Raw genomic sequence first — 25,920 nt, forward strand, 5'->3', positions numbered from 1 at the left:
CGATTTATCTATACTAATATTATAAAGCTGAAGAGTTTGTTTGTTTGTTTGATTGAACGCGCTAATCTCAGGAACTACTGGTCCGATTTGAAAAATTCTTTCAGTGTTAGATAGCCCATTTATCGAGGAAGGCTATAGGCTATATATTATCCCCATATTCCTACGGGAACGGGAACCACGCGGGTGAAACCGCGCGGCGTCAGCTAGTCTTGAATAAATGCTAGTTAGTCCACAATTAAATAGATTTATGTTAAACTAGCCGAAATAGTTACATCAAACTCTGTTTTTGTTTGACGCAGTTAGTACAAAAAACTTGACAACTTAACAAGTACTTCGTGGTAGCTATCAATTACTTTCTTGTTTACCCTCCACCCGCTTATAAGGAACACGTCATTCTAGTATTGTATCTCGTCTAGATAGTTTACGCTTCCGCTAATAGTCTTGGAGCTAATGGTTTAGTTTTGAGGTGTTTATATTACTCAAATATTTAGTAACTCTTAAATTCAAAATTCGTTTATTTCAAGTAGACTTAGTTTAAATGCGTTTAACGAAACATAAATTTTAAAGATTGGCAGAGACGTACCACTACCACAGATTCTATTGAGAAAAGCCGGTTACTCAAAGTTGCTCTTTTAAAAATGCGAATTAAATGATAATAATTGTTTTTGTTTTAATTTTTGTAAAACGGTGTTAATAGTTAACTATTTTCAAGTGCCCAACCGAATGTTTATGAATGCTAAATAAAGTTTTTACGAATCTCATCTTAAATTTGTAACTCTTAGTTAACTTTTTAAGTTTTAGTCTGACGGTTGCCGGTTGATTACAGGCACATAAGACTTAACACCTACTAGTGCGCCTTATGTGTAAAGTATACCTCATGTGTACGCCTCATACGTACACAGTGAGACTAGTTGCTTTATAAGTGATGGTTTCCCACTTAACCATCAGATGTGGCATTGATTGTTCAATCAAGTGTAACGTTAAAAAAATCCTTTACAAACGTTCTGCTAACTCTTGGGCTATAACAGGACGCAAGCCACAAGCCTCATTAGAGGCTTAAGACATCGAGATAAATAAATGTAAGACTAGTTAGCGCTGTCCAACAGTCCACTGTCTAACAGCTGTTAATGGAGTTAAGCTGTGTGCTAAATAATGTTGCAATCACTTAAAATGATAATCCAATAGTGCAAAATAACACTGATTTGTAACGTAAACACGACATTATGTCAAATTCATGTACAGCACACCTGATTAGTGAAAAATGAAATGTCCTTAATGATGATAAATATTATTTACGAATGTTAAAATAATTGAAACAATAATTGTAACTACTTTACGAATGCTTCTTACAACTAGTTAATATTTAGTTTTATTTATTAACGCAATGATTAACGACTTTTATGTCAGGAATTCTTTGCATCATAATACAAAAAATCTTATCGGAGGCTGATAATGGTGATGATGATGATGATGATGATGATGATGATGATGATGATGATGATGATGATGACGATGATGAGGATAATGATGGTGATGATAATGATGATGACGTTGGTGATGATGATGATTATGATTATAGTGATTTTGATGAATTTCCTTCCCAACGTATTGGTACAAACAAGCCTCATCATCCCTTGGCACCTATAGAAATTGAAGACACTGTAGCACAATCAGGTAAAAAATTATACACTGAATCATCGCAGTGCAAATATGAAAACATTATCTATCTACTCACATAAAGGATAGTAATTGCACTCAATTACTAGTCTAAGAAAACGACTGCAAGTCACATTTTCCGTATATTTAATTAATCAATTAAAATAAACAAACAAGGGAAAGTAATTGGCCATGAACACCTAAACAGCTTGATAATTGCGGACATCCATAATAATAAAATCCATTTAACTAAACAAGATCTCAATATAAATACAAGTCTTTTGATGTGAGAATTTTAATGAAGCCATTTTGATTTGATTTGCAACATCATTGAAAGTAAATTAATTTGCTTATTTGGTTATACTAGATGTGTTAATAAAGGAAATGGAATTTATAGTAATTAGCACTAAGCTAATTAAAAACTTTGTTTAAAACTAAACATTTAATTAAAAATACTTTTATGGACATCTGGCCTTTTCATTATTATCGGCCTATTTAAATGGCCAACTAGAAGATCATTTGAAGGACTTTCCTCTTTTTGTATTTGGAGTTCAGACCCATCACAATGCTCCAATGAGGGTTGGTAGGCTTAGAATGATAAAAAAGTCAAAGTCAAAATTCATGTTTTTAAATTTTAGAGTTAACTAGCACTTTTGAAACGTCAGATTATGTTATGATGATATGATAATTATGTTATGTAATAACCTAACTAATTCAGTAACTTTGAAGTATGTTAGTTGACATATTACAAAATTGCAATCCTATGTAACAAATATCATCCGCTGTCTACTGACAACCCTGTGTGGATATCATACAGTAGGTAGATGATCTTTCTCAGTTGATTTTAATTAAGACCAAATTAGTGAATTGTCTAGCAGAATCGGTGGCTCAGCGTGTTTTCCGAGGTACGCGGTCTCCTCTTGTTTAAGAAATCAGTCAATTTCTTCAGTTAGGTCCTTATATGATTCTCGTTATTTGGAGTTTAGTTTGAGGTCAAAATTCCAGTAAGTAATCCTTCAAGCTCAAGTTGTCTGCCACGGAGATATCTGATTTAGATTTCAGCGATCCTCACAAAATAGAACTAGTATCTTCACCTCATTATCGTTCGCTGCAGTAAATTCAAATAAAGATGCCAACCGAAGTATCAACTTGGTTTGCATTGTACATTGTACGTTATTTTTAACGTGTCTGCTTTTGTAAATTGAACCTTATGTCAATGTTTTAAGGCATTAGTATAAAATTGTTAATCCTGTTCCAACCTTACTTGTTACTGGTGTAGAGTACTGTATTTTAGCTTTAATGGTGTATTCAACGCCTATGGTAGGTATAATTATGTCTAGTATTGTGTTTGAGGAAAATATGGACATGGTCTAAACTTTGTTTACAAGCTGTTTATGTATAATTTTCATTTTATAATGTAACAAGGTAAAATTTATCAAAATACTGGCAGATTTTGTTATTTGTCTGTTACAAGTATTTGAATAGTAAAAGTCACTATAGCGTAAAGAATACCATATAAGAATTTTATGAATTTATATCTATAATTAACTGAATTGAATTATCATCACAAGCCAAGCCATTTTTATGGCCCACTACAAGTCTAGACCTCTCTACATACATATGAATCTGGACCTTAGACCATCGGTCCATTGCAATTTGGTGGACTATTTAGAACAAGGATCCTACAAGTTAACGTTAAGCTTAATACGTAAAATAACCAAATATTTCACGCAATTTACACACAGGTGTAAAATAATAAACGAACATTCTTCTCGTATTCGAACAGTATGTTAACATTTTTTTTATCGCCCTTTAGTATTTAATTCTGATAGAGACCATAGAACAAATTGACCTTTTGACTAATATTTCTACTTTGTGATTGTGTCATTTGTGAGATACATTAGCAATTTTAAAGAGATTCCAACACGTTCTGTTACAATTTACGTTGTATTTATCTCGCATTAGTAATAACTGTTTAGATTACGCGTAATTGAGGTTTACGCCTCATATTTCTGCTGTAATTTACTCCGATTAACAAGCTTAATACCCAGTTTTGTATTCAACGGTGTCGTATAATTGCTCGGATCTGTTACTTTATGATCGTACATTATATTTTCTTTATTTACTTTTGAAATAACTAACGTGATTAATGTGTACAGGTGTGTGTGTTTTTGTGTACCCAGGTGCTTGTGATTGTTTAGTTTTTGTGATCTTTTTACATCATCATTATTCTAAGCTCTAATATTTATAAAAAAATTATACGTATAAGCCATTCGTCCGATTGTGATGAAATAATGAGATGTGCGAGACCTTTTAAAGATTTCTGGTGCTATAAGAATATTTCAGCAACGTATGCCAGAAATAAAATTAATTATTACTAAGTAATGATAACCATGTCTTGAAATATAATCAACTAGCTAATAGCTGAGGCTTCGCTTGCGTGTAGAACTTTATCTGTTGATATTTAAGTATTTTTTTATCTGAGTTTTTTGTTATTTTCTGTTTCTCCTGGCGAATGCAAAATATCACGACAATCTGATAAATAAAGAAAGGATAACTAACAAACAAACTCACTTTCGCTTTTGGATATTTCCTCTTTTTCCCTTTTTTTTCAAAGTTAGCCCTTGATTACAATCTCGCCTGATGGTAAGTGATGATGCAGTCTAAGATGGAAGCGGGCTAACGTGTTAGGAGGAAGATGAAAATCCAACTAATAATGTGTACCTACTAGGAATGGGCACGACAATGGATAACACATAAGTCTACGAGGTACTACCTAGCTACCTTATAATAATAAAAAATCAAAATCAAAATCAAAAATCATTTATTTCAAGTAGGCTCAATTTACAAGCACTTTTGACACGTCAGTTGACTATTTGTAAAGATTCTACCACCGGTTCGGAAGGCAGGTTCTGCTGAGAAGATACCGGCAAGAAACTCAACAGTTGCTCTTTTGAAAAAGTCATACCTACAGTATTATAATTTACAATTAATAATAATTACTGTTTACATTTCTTATAGTTTTACTTTCTGTGTGAAGGTGGAAGCTGATCCAACGGCCTCCAAGCATCTTTATCATTAAGGAACTCATCAATGTTGTAGTACCCTCGACTAAGTAAATGTTTTTTAACACATTGCTTAAAGCTATGCATCGGCAGGTCCATCACAGTCTTGGGGATCTTATTATAGAAGAGTAAACCCAAACCTACAAAAGATTTTTTTACTCTTTGGAGACGATATGCAGAAATAACTAACTTATGCCCGTGTCTAGTAAGACGTGGGTTTAAATCTCCTTTTCGTTTGTACAAATTAATATTTTGTCTTACATATACTATACTGTTATATATATATATTGACAGGCTACTGTTAGTATACCTATTTCTTTAAACTTTTGACGAAGGGACTCGCGTGATTTTAATTGATATATTGCTCGAATTGCTCTTTTTTGAAGTACAAATATAGATTGTATATATCGTTGTAATATTAGCAGTACATAAGTAGCTTTACTCAGATATTCATAAAAAACGTAACTAAAATGACAAGCAAATAAATAAATGGCAATTTTTACGAGTATGCTAATTTATTTCTCTGCAATCGGATTAGTACTATTGTCTTTTGTACTACAAGTATAAACAATACCGATCAAGATCATCAACAAATACTTGGCATTTGTTTATCCATTCATACATTTGCATCCCGAACGTGATATCGGCATTAGGCGCTAAACCTCAAACTGGTTTTCATCTATTTTGACAACACTCAGCACATCGCTTGTCAAACTCATCGATGACTCTGCTGAATGGAAGGTGTAGTCTCTATGCGACCTTTGGTTTAATTTTGGCTTATCTATGGAAATTAACTTTCTATTTCCATCAGTAATTCTGAAAGTTATTTTCTAAACAACAATTTGTGTCTTCTCCGTAAAAAATACTATGAATCCGTTTGTAAAATATAAATAATTAAAGTCCATTTTGGGATACTTATGTCCTTTTTCTTTATTCATTCATAATTGAATTGTTGTATCATTAGGAATTCTTAGAACATTAGTTACATTATTACAGAATCCATAAATAATATCAGTCCTAAATGGTTGAATATTTTAAGTTGTGATCAATTAATACATTAAGTAAGTAACACTAGCATATAAAAGTTTGCCATTATTTAAAAAATATCCAAAATTAGAACTGGTTGATTTTAAATATTTACTACTATTTTATTGGCTACAAATAAAGCAGAAACGCGAAATTAAAAATAAATCTAAATCTATCGCTGTTCAAAAGTCTATTTCACTATCCCAAGTTCAAACCAAATTTTACAGCTTTTACGTCAGCAGACTCTCAATTCTATGTTCTTCATAAATGAATATTTACCATGTATGTACTCGTATATATTATTTGCACCTTCCCGCTCTTTCTTTGCAAGTCCCGTCGTCATTGGTTGCCTGTTACAGATTGCATATACAATAAGACTATTTTGCATTGCATCATTTGCTCTATTTCTTACTTTAATTTATTCATTTTTATTTATATTTAGCCTGGTCGTAGACGTACATCTTGGCTCAAGAACTTACGCCAATGGTTTAATATGAGTACCAGATCACTCTTTCGGGCAGCAGTGAACAAAGTGAAATTTGCCTTAATGATTGCTGACCTCCGATAGGATAGGAGATGGCGATAGGAGAAAAAGAAGAAGATTTATTTTGTATTTTTGTATGCTTTATTAGTATTTCTTCTTCTTCATGACTTTTACACGATACGACTTACACGACGTATCTGCATATGTTTGTATACAAAGCAACAGAAAAAAAAATCAATATTTTGTAGAAAATAGAGGAAAACGCGAACGCGGTCGACACCGCCGATAGTATCGCCACGATGTCTCATCACGAGAGTTTCGTAACGACTCGTGCGAACGTTCGTATTGCCGTCACGATCGGCCGATACCATCTCGCAGGAGTACGGGTTTCACAGAACTATTGTTTACGACCCAGCACACTAGTTAAAGAAACCCAGTTTCTATAATTTAATAGTAAACGCCCCGTTGCGTGATAGAAAGTGAAAATGCTTGAACCGTTTCTGTAGACGGTGGACTGTTTTACAATTAGGAAAGTGAGACTTTTGATAAATACAAAAGCTAAAGCTGAAGTAGGTCTTGTTATTTAGCATTATCAGCTTATTTTACCGGCCTGGGTCAAGCCCCCTCTCAGTAGCATGCACTAATATGCACTGCCTCACCTGAGGACTCCGTACGAAAATGTATATGAGAAAAGCATTATTCCCTTTTTTACATTTTTACGTACAGTGCATACCCTAATTGAAAACGTTGTGCACGCCACTGCTCCCTTTTTGTAGGATTGGGGATATTTGAAATAATACTCGTAGATTAGATCCAATGAGAGTTTTCGGGCTTAGAGTGATATGAGGTAGGTGTATAATTATTATCACTATCAGCATTATCTAAGCCCGCGAAGCAGCATTGGTGCAGTGTGGTGGGTCTAAGCTCCATATCCCCTCTCCTATAAGTAAGGAGGCTGGACCCAGTAGGCCGCTGAAATCTAACTTATCAGAATTATGGGACTAAGATTGTGTAAGAATAAATCGTTTACAACTCGTGCGGATTAACTTGACGCCTGGCTCGAATGATGTGTTTGTTAGCGAGGCGTCAAGTTAATGAGAACGAGTTATACATGCATAGTCACTTTACCGCAGTCAAGCGCAAATTTTTCAAACAAAAGAGTATCTAAATCTGTTACAGAAAACAGCTAACAATTTATTAAAATATGACACCAGTCATAGATATAAAACCTATAAGCTTTTCTAAAAGCATTGATAAATTACCTGATAAAGTGTAGCTATCCGTTAGAACAGCGTCAATACATTATCGTCCAAATAATATTCTCTCAATACTTCAATATGATTAGATCCGCACGATTTCATTTAATAACAAAGACAGTAGACATATAATAAAAAAATCTTTTATGCTGCATGCAGAACTAACCAATTATATTATTATTTAAGGCTGTTGTACATTATTCAATTTGCTCGAATAAATAAATTTATTTTAGAATAATATTAAAAAATATATTTTATTTGGAGAAAATTGTATTCTTTTGATAGTTTATATGTTGATTATCTTTTAATTTTGATTAAGTTTGTTGTACGCTCCTTAAAGAGTCCTCAACAGCGTCATTGTTTCATAGTAGATACGCCTCTAGCCAAGTTACACGTACATCGTCTTTCTACAAACGCTAACGTTTCGTAAACTAAAAACAATATGGTGATGCTGCATACGGAACGGGGTTTGGATGAAGATTGTAGACGGGGCTTCGACGGGATGGTGTTATGAGAACATCAAGTTTACGCCACGTCACCATCCCTCCGTAAACGTGTGACCAGTGGCGTGCAAAAGGGTTTTTACTAGGGTAGCCAGAATATTTCTAGCTAGGCATTGCACAACTGCGTGACGTATGCACTTTCATATGTATATGTGTTAAATAAAAATTGCCCTGTCCTGTCTGAGATAAAACACTTTACGTACAGAGCGAGTTTAGAAGGCTAGACTAAAATGTTACTGGAACCATGTAAACCAGCCATTATAAAATCAAAAAATGACAGATCATCAGTCTCAACTGGTCTTAAACAACTAAGTTAGAGAGATCTTACTAACCTTTCGCTATCCATTAATGCTAAACCGCACACTTAGTTGAATTAATCAATTTCTATCGATCGCTATCGAGATGTATGCGATGATAGCCGAGGTTAAAGTTTAATTTGCTCGCCGAGCTATGGGGAAGATGGAAATGTGAATATTGATTGACTTTGTGCATGGACAATACCAACTGGTTCCGTTTTCTCTTGGACTAGCTCAGTAATTGTTAATTTATATTTTATGAGCTTTTGCAGCTATAAACATACTTGCAAGTTTATTAATTTAATAATTGATTACCTTAGAATACAGAAAACAGGTGTAATCGCGCGTAGGAATAAAGCCGTTGAAACTACTCTTTTTTGGTGTAATTTCACGATCAAGCAATTTGTCACTTTGTGTATGCTGTGTTGTCACTTTGCGTATGTGGCTTCTAGTGTTTTCTGTATTCTGAATTAATTACATTGTCAACACTGTATTAAAATAATTGTTGTGGTGACGGTGGTAAAATAAAAATAAGGACGATTGATATTTATTTTGAGTAATTTTAAAATTAATTTTCAACAAGCAGTGGCAGCAAATCAGCATATTCATACATAGATTTTACTATCGTTAAAATGTACCTACTTTAAAATAGGCTTTAAAAGGGTATAGAATAAATGTATTCCTGACTTCTAGTAAATTATAATAATTTAAAAAAGGTTTTATGTAAATGGTTTAGGTAAATGGTAATCCGTGGTTCTACTTAACTTTTACATTGGCCCAAAGCACCAGACCCAAAGTGTCCAAACTCGAAAGTTTGTAAGTCAAAAACTTTTTTGCACTCGTTATTCTATACAGTGGTAGTATTGGCCCAAAGAAACTAAACTCAATGAAGTCAAAAGCAGTCATATATTTTTTTTGTATTATTTTATGTACAGCGGTTTATGCCGGTAATATAATACCGTGGAACTTAACATTCCACATTGTCTCGAACCCATTAAAATGTGATCACGATCTGCGATCAAAATGCAGTTCAAATTCGCGCTAAAGATCGGTCGAGAATGTGCAAAGAAGCAACGTGATAGGGCATTCGGCACCCATCTTTCATTCCTTGCAATTTGAAAAAGCTAAACTAAATCAGTAGGCTACGAATGAATCAATATCAATGAAAATTAGAATCAAATCAAATAATTAATGATTTATACTAAAACTAGCTGAAGCCGCGCGGTTTCACCCGCGTGGTTCCCGTTCCCGTAGGAATACGGGGATAATATATAGCTTATAGCCTTCCTCGATAAATGTGCTATCTAACACTGAAAGATTTTTTCAAATCGGACCAGTAGTTCCTGAGATTAGCGCGTTCAGTCAAACAAACAAACAAACTCTTCAGCTTTATAATATTAGTATAGATTTGTTTCAAAAAAAGATTTCTAATATAATTTGTATTGCATAATGAGCACCAGTGTTACCATTTTGAATTATATTCCTTAAACTATTTAGTTAAAAAGATTGCCATTTTAGTATGTCTTCAGAAAGCTTTGCTTAAAAAATAAGTTTTTTCCACTTCTGTTATTAGATTACGTATTACAAATCATCAATTATTATATTATATTCAATTGTTATTAAAATTGTATGTGTCTAATGCAAAACCGTTGTTTTATATTTTATTTAACTCTTATAAGCAAACCGCAAAATATCAATCATTTATTTATATGAAATAAGACAGCCACAGATCATCAAAACTACGATTAAGATCTTCTATTCATATTAATCTTCTAGATAATAGGAAATAGCACTGATTGACTAACATGACGAATTATAAAAAATAAAAAACCAATACACAATAGAAAATATAGCATACTTTATGACATAAACATCAGGTAGACATGTACATATAATTTTATAAAAATTATATGTATTACAAAAAAAAAGTTTTGGAAGCTCTTATTTAGACGTACGTTATAAAGTAATTGCTAATTCTCTTACAATATAGAAGGAATAGAATTTATTGGAATTCAAAAAAGTTTTGCACATATGCATACAAAACATTACATATCAATAAACTGTGTATTTGTGTACTTGGATTTATAACTCCGAGAAAAACTAATCAGATATAGAAATGTACCTACTCTACGTTAGCACACTATTATCTAAAACTGCCACAGAACATAGGTATAACTCATGTGCATTAACTTGAAACCTGGCTACCAAACAAACACAGTACAAACATAATTCGACCCAGGTGTCAAGTCAATCCGCACGAGCTGTACAGTGTACACGCCTAGCATGTGACGTCACGTGACGAGAAATATTGTCGGTCAATAACAAATAAAATATCGCTCTCTTTGTCATCCATTCGCAAAGAAAGAGATAGCAATATGTAAAAAATACGAAAATATAATTATCACGTAACGCGCTTTCTAGGCCTATTCAAGGGTAAAGTGTCAGTTGAAGTACTTCCAGAACTAACTATTTTTTTAAAGCTCAACGCTAACGCTTCTAGCAAAGCTTTGCGTCTAACTTTACAACCCGTGGCCTTAGTTTAGGAATATAGCAGCGAGGAGCTTTTAATTGGCTTCTTATAAGACGCCTATATTTTATTCAGCCTTTGTCATGTATGCGTTAAGATATGCGCGCGTTTCGCTTATTCCAAACGTGATCACGATCGCGAGGCCACGATTGAAATTAAGTTGGGATTTACGATAACCGCTGAGTGCGAATGTGAAACGCGCCGGACGCGCAATCGGGCATTCCCCCGTTTACACCGTTTAACTATTCTACAGTTGTGCCGGCCAGAAGTTAGCTACTGAATATAATGAACATCAAATAAATAACAAACGCATTTTTCGTATTCGTAGGCAATTGTTAACAACTGGGCAATGTCATCATCATCATTAGGTTTGGGCTTGTTTGCAATCACTTCTGGTAGTAATCAATGATGTTTCTAAAAGCTATAAGCAGTACAGCCTAGAAAGTAAATGGACGCTTTATTTGATTTGATTGAAATAGTAGGAAACAAAAACTGGTGGGACATCCAAATATCTGCTGTGCGAATTAGTTAAGAATCAAAACCCGCATACGTTTTCGATACTCAAGGGATATCTACTATGCAGCGAATTTACGCGATGCCTGGTAGTCTAATGAAATGAATGAATGAAAGAATGAAGTTAATGAATGTATGATAATATCTGTATGATTGTTAGACACATAATATATATAAACTGTTTGCATTCGATTGATGGGTAATTGGGAGTTTACGCCCGCAGGTGTCTGTTTAGTTAGCGTCAATGATCATTTTATACTATAGATAAGTTACGCCCCCACGAAATCATCGCAAAAAGTAATCCAAAAGCGAATCAACTGTGCGCACATATGCACAATTTTGTCTTTAATTCCAATATATATTTATATATATATATAATTTTTATACTCCCTGAATACGCAATTATATTATTTGTTTAAGTTTTGTTAAGGACAAATGTGGAAAATTAGGACAATTTTCCACATTTGTCCGCCTAGTGACATCTAGTGCCAGTAAAACTCTAGTATAAAAAGTTTGCGTATTGACCGCATATGATTATACTATCATTACTTTAAGCCTCAGTGACTCCACAGGTAATAGGCTACCAATACCTATATCATACCTAATGCACAAAAGTGCTGAGCTCGAACTAGCAAAGCCTTCTAGTTTAGTTGAAGTGATACTTTTAGATATTTTTAGTGTTAAAATATAATTCATGAATAAATGAAATATCTGTATGATTGGTATACACTCATTGTATGTAGCAACGAACATAAACTGTTCCGCGGCGCGACTCATAAAGTGTTTGCATCTGATTGGTGGGTAATTGGGAGTGGGAGCCGCAGGTGTCTGTGTAGTTAGCGTATGGACCGCACACGATCATAGCCATCATACTGTATGTTGGTACCACTGTTTAATGTGCTATAAAGTACGCTATTGTTAATCTATAATATAAAAATGAATCGCAAAATGCGTTGGTAAGCGCATAACTCAACAACGCCTGGACCAATTTGGCCAATTCTTTTTTTTAAATTTTCGTTGAAGTTCTAGGATGGTTTTTACGGCGAGAAAAATTCGAATAATTGTCGGAAAAACCATAAAAAAAGCCTTTTTCTTTTTCTAAAATTGTTTTTCTAACTCAAAAACAATTTGAGCTTTTGTTATTGTATAAAGTTCATATTAATAATAATTAGAAAACGGGGTGGGGGTAGGGTAGGGGTGGAGTAGGGTATGGTATGGTAGGGTAGGGTAGGGGTAGTTGAAAGTTTACATCAAGTTTTACGCAGACGAAGTCGCGGGCGTCCGCTAGTAATTAATATAATAGACCCATTAAATTTTAGTTTTAATGAGTCTACAAATGAACAATTGCGTTTTATAATCGACTTCAAATGTATGGACGTACCTACGTAGATACATAACATGTAGAATATTTTACGACCTCCGTGGCGCAATGGTATGCGCGGTGGGCTTACTTAAAACACAAGCTAATTGTATCTACTGGTAGGTATTTAGCTAGTGCTAACATTCGACCTAGTGAAGAAAAATAGACAATATTTCGTCCAATGGCATCGCAGTTGTCCCTGTCACATCTATTTCGTATTAACGCAATTTCTTTTCACGAGACATTGGTCGCATCGTCGTCATCAACCCATATTCGGCTAACTGCTAAGCTCGAGTCTCCTCTCAGAATGAGAAGGGTTAGGCCACTAGTCCACCACGCTGGCCCAATGCGGATTGGCAGACTTCACACACGCAGAGAATTAAGATAATTCTCTGGTATGCAGGTTTCCTCACGATTTTTCCTTCACCGATTAAGACACGTGATATTTAATTTCTTAAAATGCACACAACTGAAAATTTGGAGGTGCATACCCCGGACCGGATTCGAACCCACACCCTCCGGAATCGGAGACAGAGGCCATATCCACTGGGCTATCAGGGCTTTTGATGACAATAACATTGGTCGCATGGTTGTCACTAAATACTTAAATATGCTAACGTTGTACAAAATATAGCAAGAATTTAATATCTAGGTCATAAAAGCCAATGTCAGTAAGATACCTGACCTGTGACCCTGAGTTGGTATTTACTGGTGTAACTGAGTTATGTTTCGCCGCTAAACGTGGTCGATGCCTCGCTGATAACTAAATCTATTCAGATCTGATAACATAGAACGCGTTATATCGAAATGATGAGAACTCCGCAACCTATCTTAAATATGTACACCTCAATAGCTTAAAACTTAGGTGAACTAAAATCAGAGAGTATTTAATTTAATCTGGTTGTAAAATTGTCTTATATGCCACTGATTGGGTCAACTCAATCAACTGTGCTTTGCGACTTTGGATCATGAGCTCATACCAATTAGGACCTGCCTCGCTAGACGTTACTTTTCTGTCAAAGTATATGATCAATGATCTAAAGCGATTATAAAAACTGTCGCTATAGTATCGAAGTTTCATAGTTCGTGTTTGTCGATTAAAGAGCTCCCTAAAGATACCTTTTTGTGTAGTTTAGTGGTGTAAAAACGGACAAAAACTCAGTTAAGTTTATGATATATACCAAAACTAAGCTCGCTTTCCTCAGAAAATGTCAGACAATTTTGTTCGTGAGTTTGGGTGCAATACTGGTCCTTCTATAATTGGTCTGAGATCATGAGGTTCTAGGTTCGAGTACTGGGTCAGGCTATGAAATAATGATCGCGGTTTTATGCGAAAGCGTCCCCGTTGTCCGTCAATCAGGTGACGATATAAAACACCGTGGGGTTTTCGGTTAGAGTCCAATAAGACCTCGCATCCTCGTGGAGAAAAGGTGTGAAGATTTTCCCATCCCCACGTTAAAAAAGGGTTTGAAGTATTAGTATGACTTTCTTTCCGCCGCTAGTTCCAATTTGTCATTAACATCTGGAGGGCTATTCTGTAACGATGTTTTGCATAACTCGCAATTGCGAGTTTCGAATTTACGTTTATCTTTCTCATTCTATAGTATCGTGTTAGAGAGAGAGAGAGAGAAAGACGTGAATTGGTACAGAAACAGCAATTGAAACAGTTCTTCCCCCTTTCCTGAAAAGAAGCATAGGCCCTTATTTTGGCCAATAAAAATAGGCTGGTGATAATATAGATAACACAAAGAAACAAGCAGTACATTTTCTGATGTATGATTTTTTTCTGCCCTAGGTACCAGATCGTAGAGGTCTCAACATATTAGTGAGTTCACATTGTCTAAATCATTACTAAACAATTGACTCCTAAACGCTAACTGACGGTTTTGGTTCCAGCTATATCTTTCTTTATACCCACCGCAATAACCTTAGAAGAGCTTATGCGTTAATGCTTTTTTAATCATACAAGGTAAAAATTGGGCAAGCAACCAAGTCTATGACGAATATTAGTCTGAAAAAATAAATAAATATTACCTGTAACCCACTTATCAGCAAGTAGAGGATGTGATATAAATAATTATATTTTTATTGCTGCTCTGCTTATGGTCGTAGCGTGATGTTGGTTATCCTAAGCCTTCTTCGATAAGTGGACTATCCAACACATTTTTTTTAATTTAAACAAATTGGACCTAAAAGATCGTTTAAGCTTATAAATAAACAAAACTTTATCATCACTCGTATATACGAGTAAATACAAAGTTTGAGTGTATGTATGTTCCTCCTTTGTGCTGCGGCTACTGAAGCGATTCAGCTGAAATATGGAAGGGAAATAGATTTTACTCTGAATTGACACATAAGCAACTTTTGATCCCGGAAAAAATCAATTGTTCCCTCGGGATTCATGAAAAACTTAATTTCACGCGGACAAAGTCGCGGACGTCAGCTAGTCTTAAATAAATATAGATTCGTGTCTATTACAAACCTTATTGTTCTGATGTTGTTTAAAAATGGAGTTAACTAGAAGATAAATTAGAGACTTCTAATTAGCCCAAAACTGGATCGCATCGAAGATTCCCTCAGTGATTTGTTACCTTCAGACGTACTATGATTCATCGTCTGCCGAGCCAGACGCCCGCAATATTCGCATGCTATCCCATTACAGACGAAATTACACCTCTCTTTCTATCTTTAGGGCGTTTGAAAGAGATAGTTACAGTCATCTTCCTGGAGAGTCCTATTATTATTCAAGATCTTAGAGGGATTGATGATGGCTGAGTTATTTCGGACTGGTATTGTAATTGTACTAAAATGATCTAAAATCTGATGGATTTTATCATCTAATTATTTACTACTTGAAGGGTGAGATCGGCTTTAATCTTCTCACAAGAAGTAGACATAATTATTTTACGATTATGTTAAGACTAGCTGACGCCGCGCGGTTTTACCCGCGTCGTTCCCGTTCCCGTAGGAATATGGGGATAATATATAGCCTATAGCCTTCCTCGATAAATGGGCTATCAAACACTGAAAGAATTTTTCAAATCGGACCAGTAGTTCCTGAGATTAGCGCGTTCAATCAATCAAACAAACAAATGAACCCTTCAGCTTTATAATATTAGTATAGATAATAAATATTGTAAAGGACGATATTTTAAAAAGATCAATTGTTGATTTTATTGCCGACTCTTCTAAGCAGAATCTGTCTTTCGAACCTTGTCAAAGACTCTAGTCAAACTTGACGTTTCAAAAGTGCTTGTAAATGAACTTTGAACTTTGAAAATAAAAGATATTTTGGACTTTTCCGCGATTCACTTTAAGAAAAAGATGTCAAATATCGGGAAAGAAAATTCATAACCAAATTGTGTTGTAAGAATGTCAATATTGTAATGACAAAAATTTCTTAATCTCTTGAAAGCTGTAATGACAATAATTATAACAAAAGTTAGCGGTAATTTTGGGTAATATCATTAAATTATACGGATATATGAAGAAAACACGATAACATAATAAAATACAGCTCTTAAGTGTGGTGACATAGTTAATTTTGAGTCGCAAAGTTTAATTCCACCAAATACCAGTTATTAAGTTACATTAACTGGTACTTAGTATTTTGGAAATGGACCGTAGACTTTTGAGGTGCTCGATAAACGATTCTTAAGAGTGGATAATGATAATGATAATTAATCAACAAAAAGTATGCAGACGTGTTTATGCGTTTTAACAAGAAATAATGACAATCATATTGTAGAGATCTTTGGGTTTCAGATTCGTTCATATAATTAACAGTTCGATCATAAACGAGCGGATTATTATAGCACGATGGTAGTGATCGAATTCTATAATTTGATTTTCTTGTTAACGCACGAAACAACGAACTTTGGAATAAGTGTTAAGTAAGGAAAAAAAACATTAAATAAAACGAACAGCGGGTTAGTTATTTATTTATATATACTTTATTTCACACAAGAAAAACAATAACAAAGAAAATAGAAGAAAATGTTGTAGAAGTATATGTAAAAGGCGGTCTTACTGCTTATAGCAATAATTATAACAATAGCATAAATATTGTAGTTAAGTAATTAAATACATATCTGAAATGTATCCAAAGATTTAACCGAACTCTTGTTAATTGTCACTGAGAAATAAAAAGAACTCTACATAATCATAACATTTTAAATTTTAAAATAAACAGTTTCATTTATCTACTTTTGTATAATCTTTTTCAGAATTTATAGATAAATTTATTATAATAGATTTTTTTTCAGAATTTATAGATTATTTTAAGTGATCATGTAATAATTTTGTAACACAAGTGTGTAAACTTATTCATTCTGCATAACAGTTTTGCATCGCGTCGAAAGGCCAGATAATTTTAAACAATGGGTAACATTTTAATTATTTGTTTTTGTAATAATTACAGCCATCAGATTTTATAACTTGATCAATCTTGCCTCCTTGATTAATATCATAATTATGTACACGAACCTCTGCCGTGTGTTTTATTATCTCAGATTAATGCGCGTGTAAAAGGAGTATCTACATAAAGGTCAGAAAATGAAAGCTCGCTTCGGGCAAATAAAACAAGTTCAGAGACTTCGACGATCAACTTTGTTTACATGAAGTTCACCAGGCGCAAAATATTAAATTTTAGCTCCCATAATGCGGGTAGTAAAATCTTATTTTATGCGAGCGTCAATACAGTGATAGGTACTGTATGGTTAAAAAAAGATTAAATGCACTTAAAAGGACCTGTGGACTTTAAAATATTCGCGTACGACGGTCAATCTTTTCGCAGTGTCATTTGTCGACGGCTAAATGACTAGTAGCTTACTGTGTGACAGAGAAAGTAACATTGTGTTTTTCGACTTGGCGACATCGGAATTTAATTACCACGCTCAAAGGCAGTTGATTAACGAATCGCTTAATTTAAACTGTTTATATAAATCTTTTTATGAAACATTTTTGGAAACAGGCGCACTTATAAATCAGAATTAATTAAACACTACCGACGTCATTGACTTGTACAATATAGGTATATCTTGCAGATTCCAGACATAAATTACAAGTCCTTTACTTATGCTGACCAACCTTAACTCACCTACATTTAATTCAACGTGTTCATTTATATGTAATTGCCGGTACTACATTCTCGCATAAAATGAATTGTGTAATTATATTCCACAAGTTAAATACAAGGGTATTGACGTTTTAATAAATCGATCATGCAAAATGCAACAACTGCTTTTAATGTATCATCAATGTCTTCATGTTTTACGTAAACGAGAAGCTGATGTGTATTTATTTTTGTTTCAGATTTGGCAGCGTTGCGACAACTGCTGGACAGCGAAACGGGAGGCACAACCTGTCCAAGTTGTAACATGCCCTTTGATAAGGGCAAAAAGAGAAAGCTAATTGATACGTGCGGTCATGAACGGTGCTACTCCTGCATGTTCAGAAACGAAGCGTGCCCCATATGCGCCAGAAAGAGCCAAGGCAGGAGACAAGTCATGGAAAGATACACGCCGTCGCCACAACAAGCTCCGGAGTGGCAGTCGCCTCTGCGGCTGCCGAAACCGCCCAAACAGCCCTCAAATCTTGCTCAAAGTTGCCCAACTCCGCCGCACACGAGGCGAAGATTCTTCCTCAGCCCCAAATCTCTGCGGAGTCCTTTCGGCCAGAGGAACAGTCGCCATTCACACGAGAACCACGTGCCGCTATCTGGTAAGCTGTTATCGCACCACATCTCGACATTTGCATACCTGTGGGACCGCGGCGGCCTCCGGTTTGCATTGCGTTGCGCAAACGCAATGCACACGCAATGCGATTTACTTCATTGATGTTGTTTTCATTCACGAGCCTCTCACTTTCCGAATAGATTCTTTTGTGAACATACTCGTAGAGGATGCCTCCGGTCGTAAATAACTGTGAGTGACATAGGCCGGGCCCACGCGCTCCCGCCGGATGTACGTAGGGGTTTTGCAAGGGACCGGTTGTCTGCCTCGTATTTATTAGTTTAGGTTTCGAATAGACTGCAACGCTGCCAGACGGCGGGCCGTCGAGCGTTATCTCGCTATCTGGTTCATTTTCTATTTCCATTAATTACATCATTCTAGTTCACGTCGAAATATAAAGCAGCCCGATCACAGCTGTGTTTCCTAATAAATTACAAGTTTCAATTCAACATAACACTTGCTCGGTCGCTACCGTACTTATTATCAATTATTTAGAAACGTTATGCCATTGATATTATTATCAATGGCATAACGTTTCTATCTCTAAAACGTGGATAACATTGTCCTTTATGATTTGTTGATTTGTATAATTGTCATTTGTATTCATTATGATTTCTTCTCTCTCATTTATTTATTAATTCTTTTTTTTTTTTTAATTTTTAACAATATAAGTATAAAATACAAAACATTATTAAAAACTTATAAAAAAAAATTCACCCTCCCGCTGCGGGACATTTGAGTGCCCAAGAAACCGGTGGTCAGGGCTCCAGAGTGAGGAACCTCCTCACAATACGCGCCGTCTCAAGAATCACTGCCTTTTTCTTCATTATGATTATTGTTACGTACATAATAATGCAATGTCCAGTGAAAATAACCCTATGAATGTTAGAGAACAGAATAGGTTTGAATGGTGGCGTTATTTTGATAGCAATATTTTAACAGGATTGCCGGAGGAAGGTCCCAGGAGCGCGGCTTGGCCGAGCCTCGTGTTCAATAAAATAAGGTCGTTGTGGTCCGCTTACTCATCTGTACCGCAGGGGCTCAACCAATTTGCAGGCACGGAATTTGTAATATTCACAAGGAATGTTGATCGGATCCTATTAAAGTGCAACATTTAAATGATTCAACATTGACATGAATTCTCCTAAATATCACAGGTGTTGCAAAATTTACGAGTGGTTTTATTAGACAGCTTTTAAATTTAAACTTTTATACTGACAAACAATACATTGCATCGTCAATGTATTACATTTCAAGGTTCTAATTCTGGACTAAACAAATACCTTGCCCGGTATTCGATCCACATTCCTTCAAGCCCAATCGGGCACGGCCGCTCGATTTTTGCACATCTTTTTGCCTGTATGCATTGGCCAGCCGGCTATTTGATGCACAGCTTTTTTTTTACTCGAACCGGTTGTGTTTTTGTTTGATGTTACATCTGTGTTTAATTTGCGTGTTTTTGAAGCTTGTACCAGTATCATCTGCGAACGCTAATGTATTCATCGTAGCTGTTAACACATCCATGTAATTGGCCATCAATAGATTTAAAGTGATTCGGCAACTTTTATCAGTTGCTTGTCAAGCGGTACACTAGAAAGCCTTCGATTGTTCCACGCATGACTAGAGAATTTGTAATTGAGCTTCGGATGACAACCGGACAAATGTTGTTCTAATAATAAAAAAGATTCAAGCAAAAAATTAAAACTCTTGCAGCATACCTTGAAAGAAATCATGATGGTTATTAAAACCATTTACAAACAATAGTACTGCCCTATTAATAATTTTAAAAAATTGCTTTATAATTTATTACCTTTAAAATTACCGATCTAACTAGGTTGCTAAATCTCTGCCCTTGCCCTTGGGAGATGCCCTTTGTGATACAAAGTAATAAGAAAGGGATCAATAGTTAAGCGCTAATTTTGGTTAATATCTTAAACAAGTATCTACTTATCGATCTAATTCTTATTCTTCATCATTATTCACTTCATCATCATTTGTTGCCAACAGTGTCGACTACAAACTAATGTTATCGATATTACTAGCTTAGGTTCTGTTTTAGTTTTGTTTTGATAGATGCATAACAGTAATAAAATGAAATACATTGAATTTCGTGCAAATCAATTAATTTATTCATGTTGTTGAACTTAATAAAACAGACAATGTTATAAAATGTCCTGGTTTTGTAATCTTTCCCTTTCGAGATTTCAGTCTTGTCCAATGCAAATTTCCTTTAATAAATCTTAAAGCAATCTTAAATAATGCGTACGCCGTTAGTAGCCATGTATTACCTTTAGTGTTTATGTTACGAGCCAAATCGGTACCGTGTGCAATTATGCCACTGTCTAAGTATTCTCAACTTTGTTCATATAATATATGACTTGAAAAGACATGCACCTAATACTAATAACATGATAATCTCGTGATCTGTTGAATTTACAATGATACTTAGCCAGCCACTTCTTTATAAATCTACATATTTGATTCCTCTTAAATCAGCAATTAAACAACTAATGGTCAGCTAACTAAATCTAAGTATATAATTTTGTATTACTAAGAGATAAATATCTCTGAACACTTACAGTTATAATTTTTTTCTTTTATTACTTATTTCTCACTTTCAATAACATGAAAAAACTTACGAATTTATTCAGTTTAAATACTTAATACTTATCTTACCCCGAGACATTTATAGCTGACATTACCCAGGAAGTATAAGCTTAGCAAAAGCTTTAGACTCGAGTCTTGAACCGTAACATTTATAACTTATCGCTTGCGAAGATCACCTGTCCACTTGAAAATTACGCTTTAGTTGCCTTTCTAAGTCCTTTACAGCCCAATTTAGTCATGTTTTAGCATACAATATGTTTGTTGTTAAATCTGTGAGAATACTAATCGAGATGATGTCTTGAATTAGGACACAATTTCCTTTATATAACATTGTTTATCTTAGGTAGTGTAATATAAACAACTAGCGGACGCCCGCGACTTTGTCCGCGTAAAATTAGTTTTTTTAGAAATCCCTCGGAAACCATGGATTTTTCCGGGATGAAAAGTAGCCTATGTGTTAATCCAGAATAAAATCTATTTCCATTCCAAATTTCATCCAAATCGCTTTAGCAGCCGCAGCGTAAAGGAGGATCAAACATACACACACACAAACTTTCGTCTTTAAAATATTAGTGTGATAGCGGTCATGCTTTCGCTTTCGCTTTTACTTATGTACACATCTTCCCTACTCGTACCTTACCCTTCTCCCTACCTAAACCTACCCAACCCTACTGTGCCCCTACTTTTCCTTTTTTACACCTTGTGTCCCAAAAACCCAAATATCTTACGGAACCCTATTTTTTTCCAAAATAAAATTTAGCCTATGTTACTCGTGGATAATGTAGCTTTCGAATGGTAAAAGAATTTTTAAAATCGGTCCAGTAGTTTTTGAGCCTATTCATTACAAACAAACAAACAAACATACAAACAAAGTTTTCCTCTTTATAATATTAGTATAGATGTGGAATAAAATGTTAAATATCGCAATTTGGAATAATAAGGTTTTTCGAGCATAGCGTCCAATCTGATCTTAAGTTCGTTTTAAAATTAGAAGATATTTTTATTGTTAGCATTACATGTTTTAATTTATGTGCTGTGGTTAGCACACTATTCACATCTCAGTGAAATGACTTGAGAGACCTTCATTATTCATGTTTTCTGATGACAAAGATGCTGTATTATAAACAGAAAATTCATATCTTCTGTCTTCTATATGTATATTGTATATTGTGTATATACTATCGATATTTTTTTTTCATACTTAAAGGCTTTCATTTGTTAAAACTGTTGAATCAATTGAAATTAATCCGTCCAAAGTAATATCTTATATTAATAAGCCCATTTCATCTGTATCTAATAATTCTATTCTAATTTCATCACTTAGATCTACTTCATTCATAATATTATCAGCTTTCATAACGTCTACTTGTGTGTCTATAGGCTACATTATAAAGGCTTTGTTATTTTACCTACTTGATATCTTAATAATTTAAATCTAATAACAAGATTATCTTCAGACAGTTTAATTATTATTAATTGTTGTTGTTGTTCTGTTCTTTACCTTACCTGTCACTAATGTTACGTTCAACAAATTGTTTGCCTTAAAGCGTTCCACCGATAAATATCGGCCATGAGAATACATTTTTTGATTGATAAATATATTCATTCTGGTAGTGGCACATCGACGTAAGCCTTTATTCGCACGAGAGTTTTTTAACCGACTTCAAAAAATCGTTCTATAAATTTTCTCTTTTTCGATCGGTTGTCTGGAAGAGATCGCTCATTAGCGATATGGCCACCAATTGTACATTAGTTTTTAAGTTAAATTCTTGCTTCTTATTATTCTTTTTGGCGTACAATAATGTATATTTCATTCATTCATTCATTCGTTCATATACATATAGTATGAAGTTAAATGAAGTTCTATTTCCAACGCCCAAAATTGAAAATGCAATTGAACTGCTGGAAAAAAAGCGTCGCGTTTTAAAAACGCTGTCGTGTGAACATATACTTGGGAATGCATTTGTTGAACGCTAGTATAGTGTCCGTTAAGAGCGCGCAGCGCGTTGGTACGATATGGATAAAATTCGAAGCGCAAACGAGACGCTGAATTATGACTTTCACGTGAGTGAAAAGCACGGAGCGATTGACGCGCGACGCAAATTTTATGACGTCAGCGCCAAAACCATTTTTACCTAATTGCAAGTAAATTAAACAACATAACGAAAAACAAAATGGTCATGTTCAAGATATATACCTAATTTTCTATATAAAACAAAAAATTAAGAAAATAAGTTTGCTTTTCCAGAGATTGAAAGCAAAATGTGAGCAAAACATGTATTTTCCAAAAAAAATAAACTATCGAGAAAAGTTTTACAAATTGTGTATTTTGTATAGTCATAACGAAGCTAACACTTTGTAATATCATTTACCCAAATATCAGGCTCCTAACTTTTCCAGAATCTGAAATCCAGAACCATTTGTAACCACCAAATTACATATTGCACACTCTTAAAAATACTCTCGTGCGAATGAGGGCTACGGCATGCCGCATGCCTGTAATGATTTAAATCGTTTATTCATTGAAGCGCGAACTCGATATATGTTTATTGATGTACTCAGTTTAGTGGTGTGCAACAATCATATCTGATTGACATTTAGTTGAGTAAACTTATACGCTTTTTGTTGCCGTATTGTGACATTTGTATATCTATGAATGACGACTTTGTGGCCCTAAAGACGGAATTATATTTGTCTGACGTGTCGTGTCGTGACGCATCCGAACAGAATCGGTATTATACATTTTGTATGCGACACGTCAGAAGCCATCACGACATGTCACAACACATTACTTATTGAAAACGTTGCCATATAAAATGTATGATCATCACCATCATCATTATCAACCCATATTCGGCTCACTGCTGAGCTCGAGTCTCCTCTTAGAATGAGAGGGGTTAGGCCAATAGCCCACCACGCTGGCCCAATGCGGATTGGCAGACTTCACACACGCAGAGAATTAAAAAAAAATTCTGGTATGCAAGTTTCCTTACGATGTTTTTCCTTCAATTGAGACACGTAATATTTAATTTCGTAAAATGCACACAACTGAAAAGTTGGAGGTGCATGCCCCGGACCGGATTCGAACCCACACCCTCCGGAATTGGAGGCAGAGGCTATTACGGCACAATCAATAATCGTACATAGAAATAATCTTACTTATGATTATTAATTCGAGTCACTAAAATGACATTTCAGTGACAGTTGCACTTGTCATTTTGCCGACTGGAATTAATAACTGTACGACTGTACTATAAGGCAATTACACAAATAGTACACCCGGTAACTAATTTTAATAACACATTGAGAGCAGTGATAGCCGAGTGGATATGACCTCTGCCTCCGATTCCGGAGGGTGTGGGTTCGAATCCGGACCGGGGCATGCACCTCCAACTTTACAGTTGTGTGCATTTTAAGAAATTAAATATCACGTGTCTCAATCGGTGAAGGAAAACATCGTGAGGAAACCTGCATACCTGAGAATTTTTACAATTCTCTGCGTGTGTGAAATCTGCCAATCCGCATTGGGCCAGCGTGGTGGACAATTGGCCTAACCCCTCTCATTCTGAGAGGAGACTCGAGCTCAGCAGTGAGCCGAATATGGGTTGATGACGATTGAGCTCACAAATTAATAATTGTACTATAAGGCAATTACACAAATAGTACACCCGGTAACTAAAAATAACACATTGAACTTACAAATGGGGACTATTGGAAAGTTAGTGTGAAGGGACTTAACGTACAATACAAATCAACTATAGCAAAATTACAACATCTGCTTGTCAATCCATGCAGGCGTTTCTCACCTTGTTCTATATTGTAGAAATGACAAAACCTACACAGCGCGCCGCTAACAATATACCGCGGCCTGCGCCCACAATGCCATTGGTCGACAATTTGTCAGATTAGCTGATTAAATACTCAAATCGTGCAACTAGATTGAACTGGACAGTATAATTATTGTATTCAGGGGCCTAGTGGCAGTTTGATACTGTTACTATCACGTTAACGTAAACGCGAATTTCTAAGGAGTTGGAACAGCGCCATCTAGTGGCACTACTGCACAACTGTTTCAATTCCATATAAATTTTCGTTTACGTCAACGCGATAGTAACAGTATGAAAATATTGAAAACTCCCACTAGGCACACAGATTAGATGTCTTATTTAAATAAGTAAACTATTGGAACGAGCTATGTTATCTCTGCGTGATCGAATCAAAAATGAGAAGATCCGCAGAAGAACCAAAGTCACCGACATAGCTCAACGAGTTGCGAAGCTGAAGTGGCAATGGGCGGGGCACATAGTTCGAAGAGCCGATGGACGTTGGGGGTCCCAAAGTGCTAGAATGGCGACCCCGCACTAGTAAGCGCAGTGTTGGCCGACCCCCACCAGGTGGACTGACGACATCATCATCATTTATATTTTATTTGAGTAGCTAAAACAAACTCACTTTCGCATTTGTAATTTTATATTTTTTTTAATACAAAATCCTTTCAAATTACTATCGAAAGCCCGTGTCTTCGTCCGATCATAAATCACTCTAATCCGGCCCAGTCGCAAAAACCGTCCTTAGCGGATATCTACTAACTATACACTACCTCTCTGCCAAATTTCGTCTTTATTCGTCAAGCGGTACTTAAACTACATATTTAGATGACTAGCGGACGCCCGCGACTTCGTCCGCGTGGAATTCAGTTTTTCAGAAATCCGCGGGAGCCATGGATTTTTCCGGGATGAAAAGCCTAAGTGTTAATCTATTTCCATTCCAAATTTCAGCCAAATCGCTTCAGTAGCCGCAGCGTAAAAGAGAAACAAACATACTTACACACATACACACAAATTTTCGCCTTTATAATATTAGTGTCATTAGTAGGATAAAATAATACATCCCTC

General features: G+C 35.2%; 1 protein-coding gene across 4 annotated transcripts in view; it reads left to right on the forward strand.

Annotated features, from left to right (window-relative positions):
* The window catches only part of LOC112051724 (protein TANC2), a 326,061-nt gene that overhangs the window by 270,674 nt on the left and 29,467 nt on the right, over window positions 1-25,920 (forward strand). For 2 of the 4 annotated variants that reach the window (XM_052885029.1, XM_052885031.1), the window contains 2 exons: window positions 18,000-18,407; window positions 19,361-19,474. In XM_052885029.1, coding sequence (XP_052740989.1) covers window positions 18,000-18,407; window positions 19,361-19,474 — 522 coding nt within the window. Of the gene's footprint in view, window positions 1-14,494; window positions 14,512-17,999; window positions 18,408-19,360; window positions 19,475-25,920 lie in introns of those variants that run through there. The other 2 variants (XM_052885032.1, XM_052885030.1) reach the window with 2 other exon arrangements.

This window comes from Bicyclus anynana, chromosome 13, assembly GCF_947172395.1.
Source record: "Bicyclus anynana chromosome 13, ilBicAnyn1.1, whole genome shotgun sequence".
Lineage (NCBI taxonomy): Eukaryota > Metazoa > Arthropoda > Insecta > Lepidoptera > Nymphalidae > Bicyclus > Bicyclus anynana.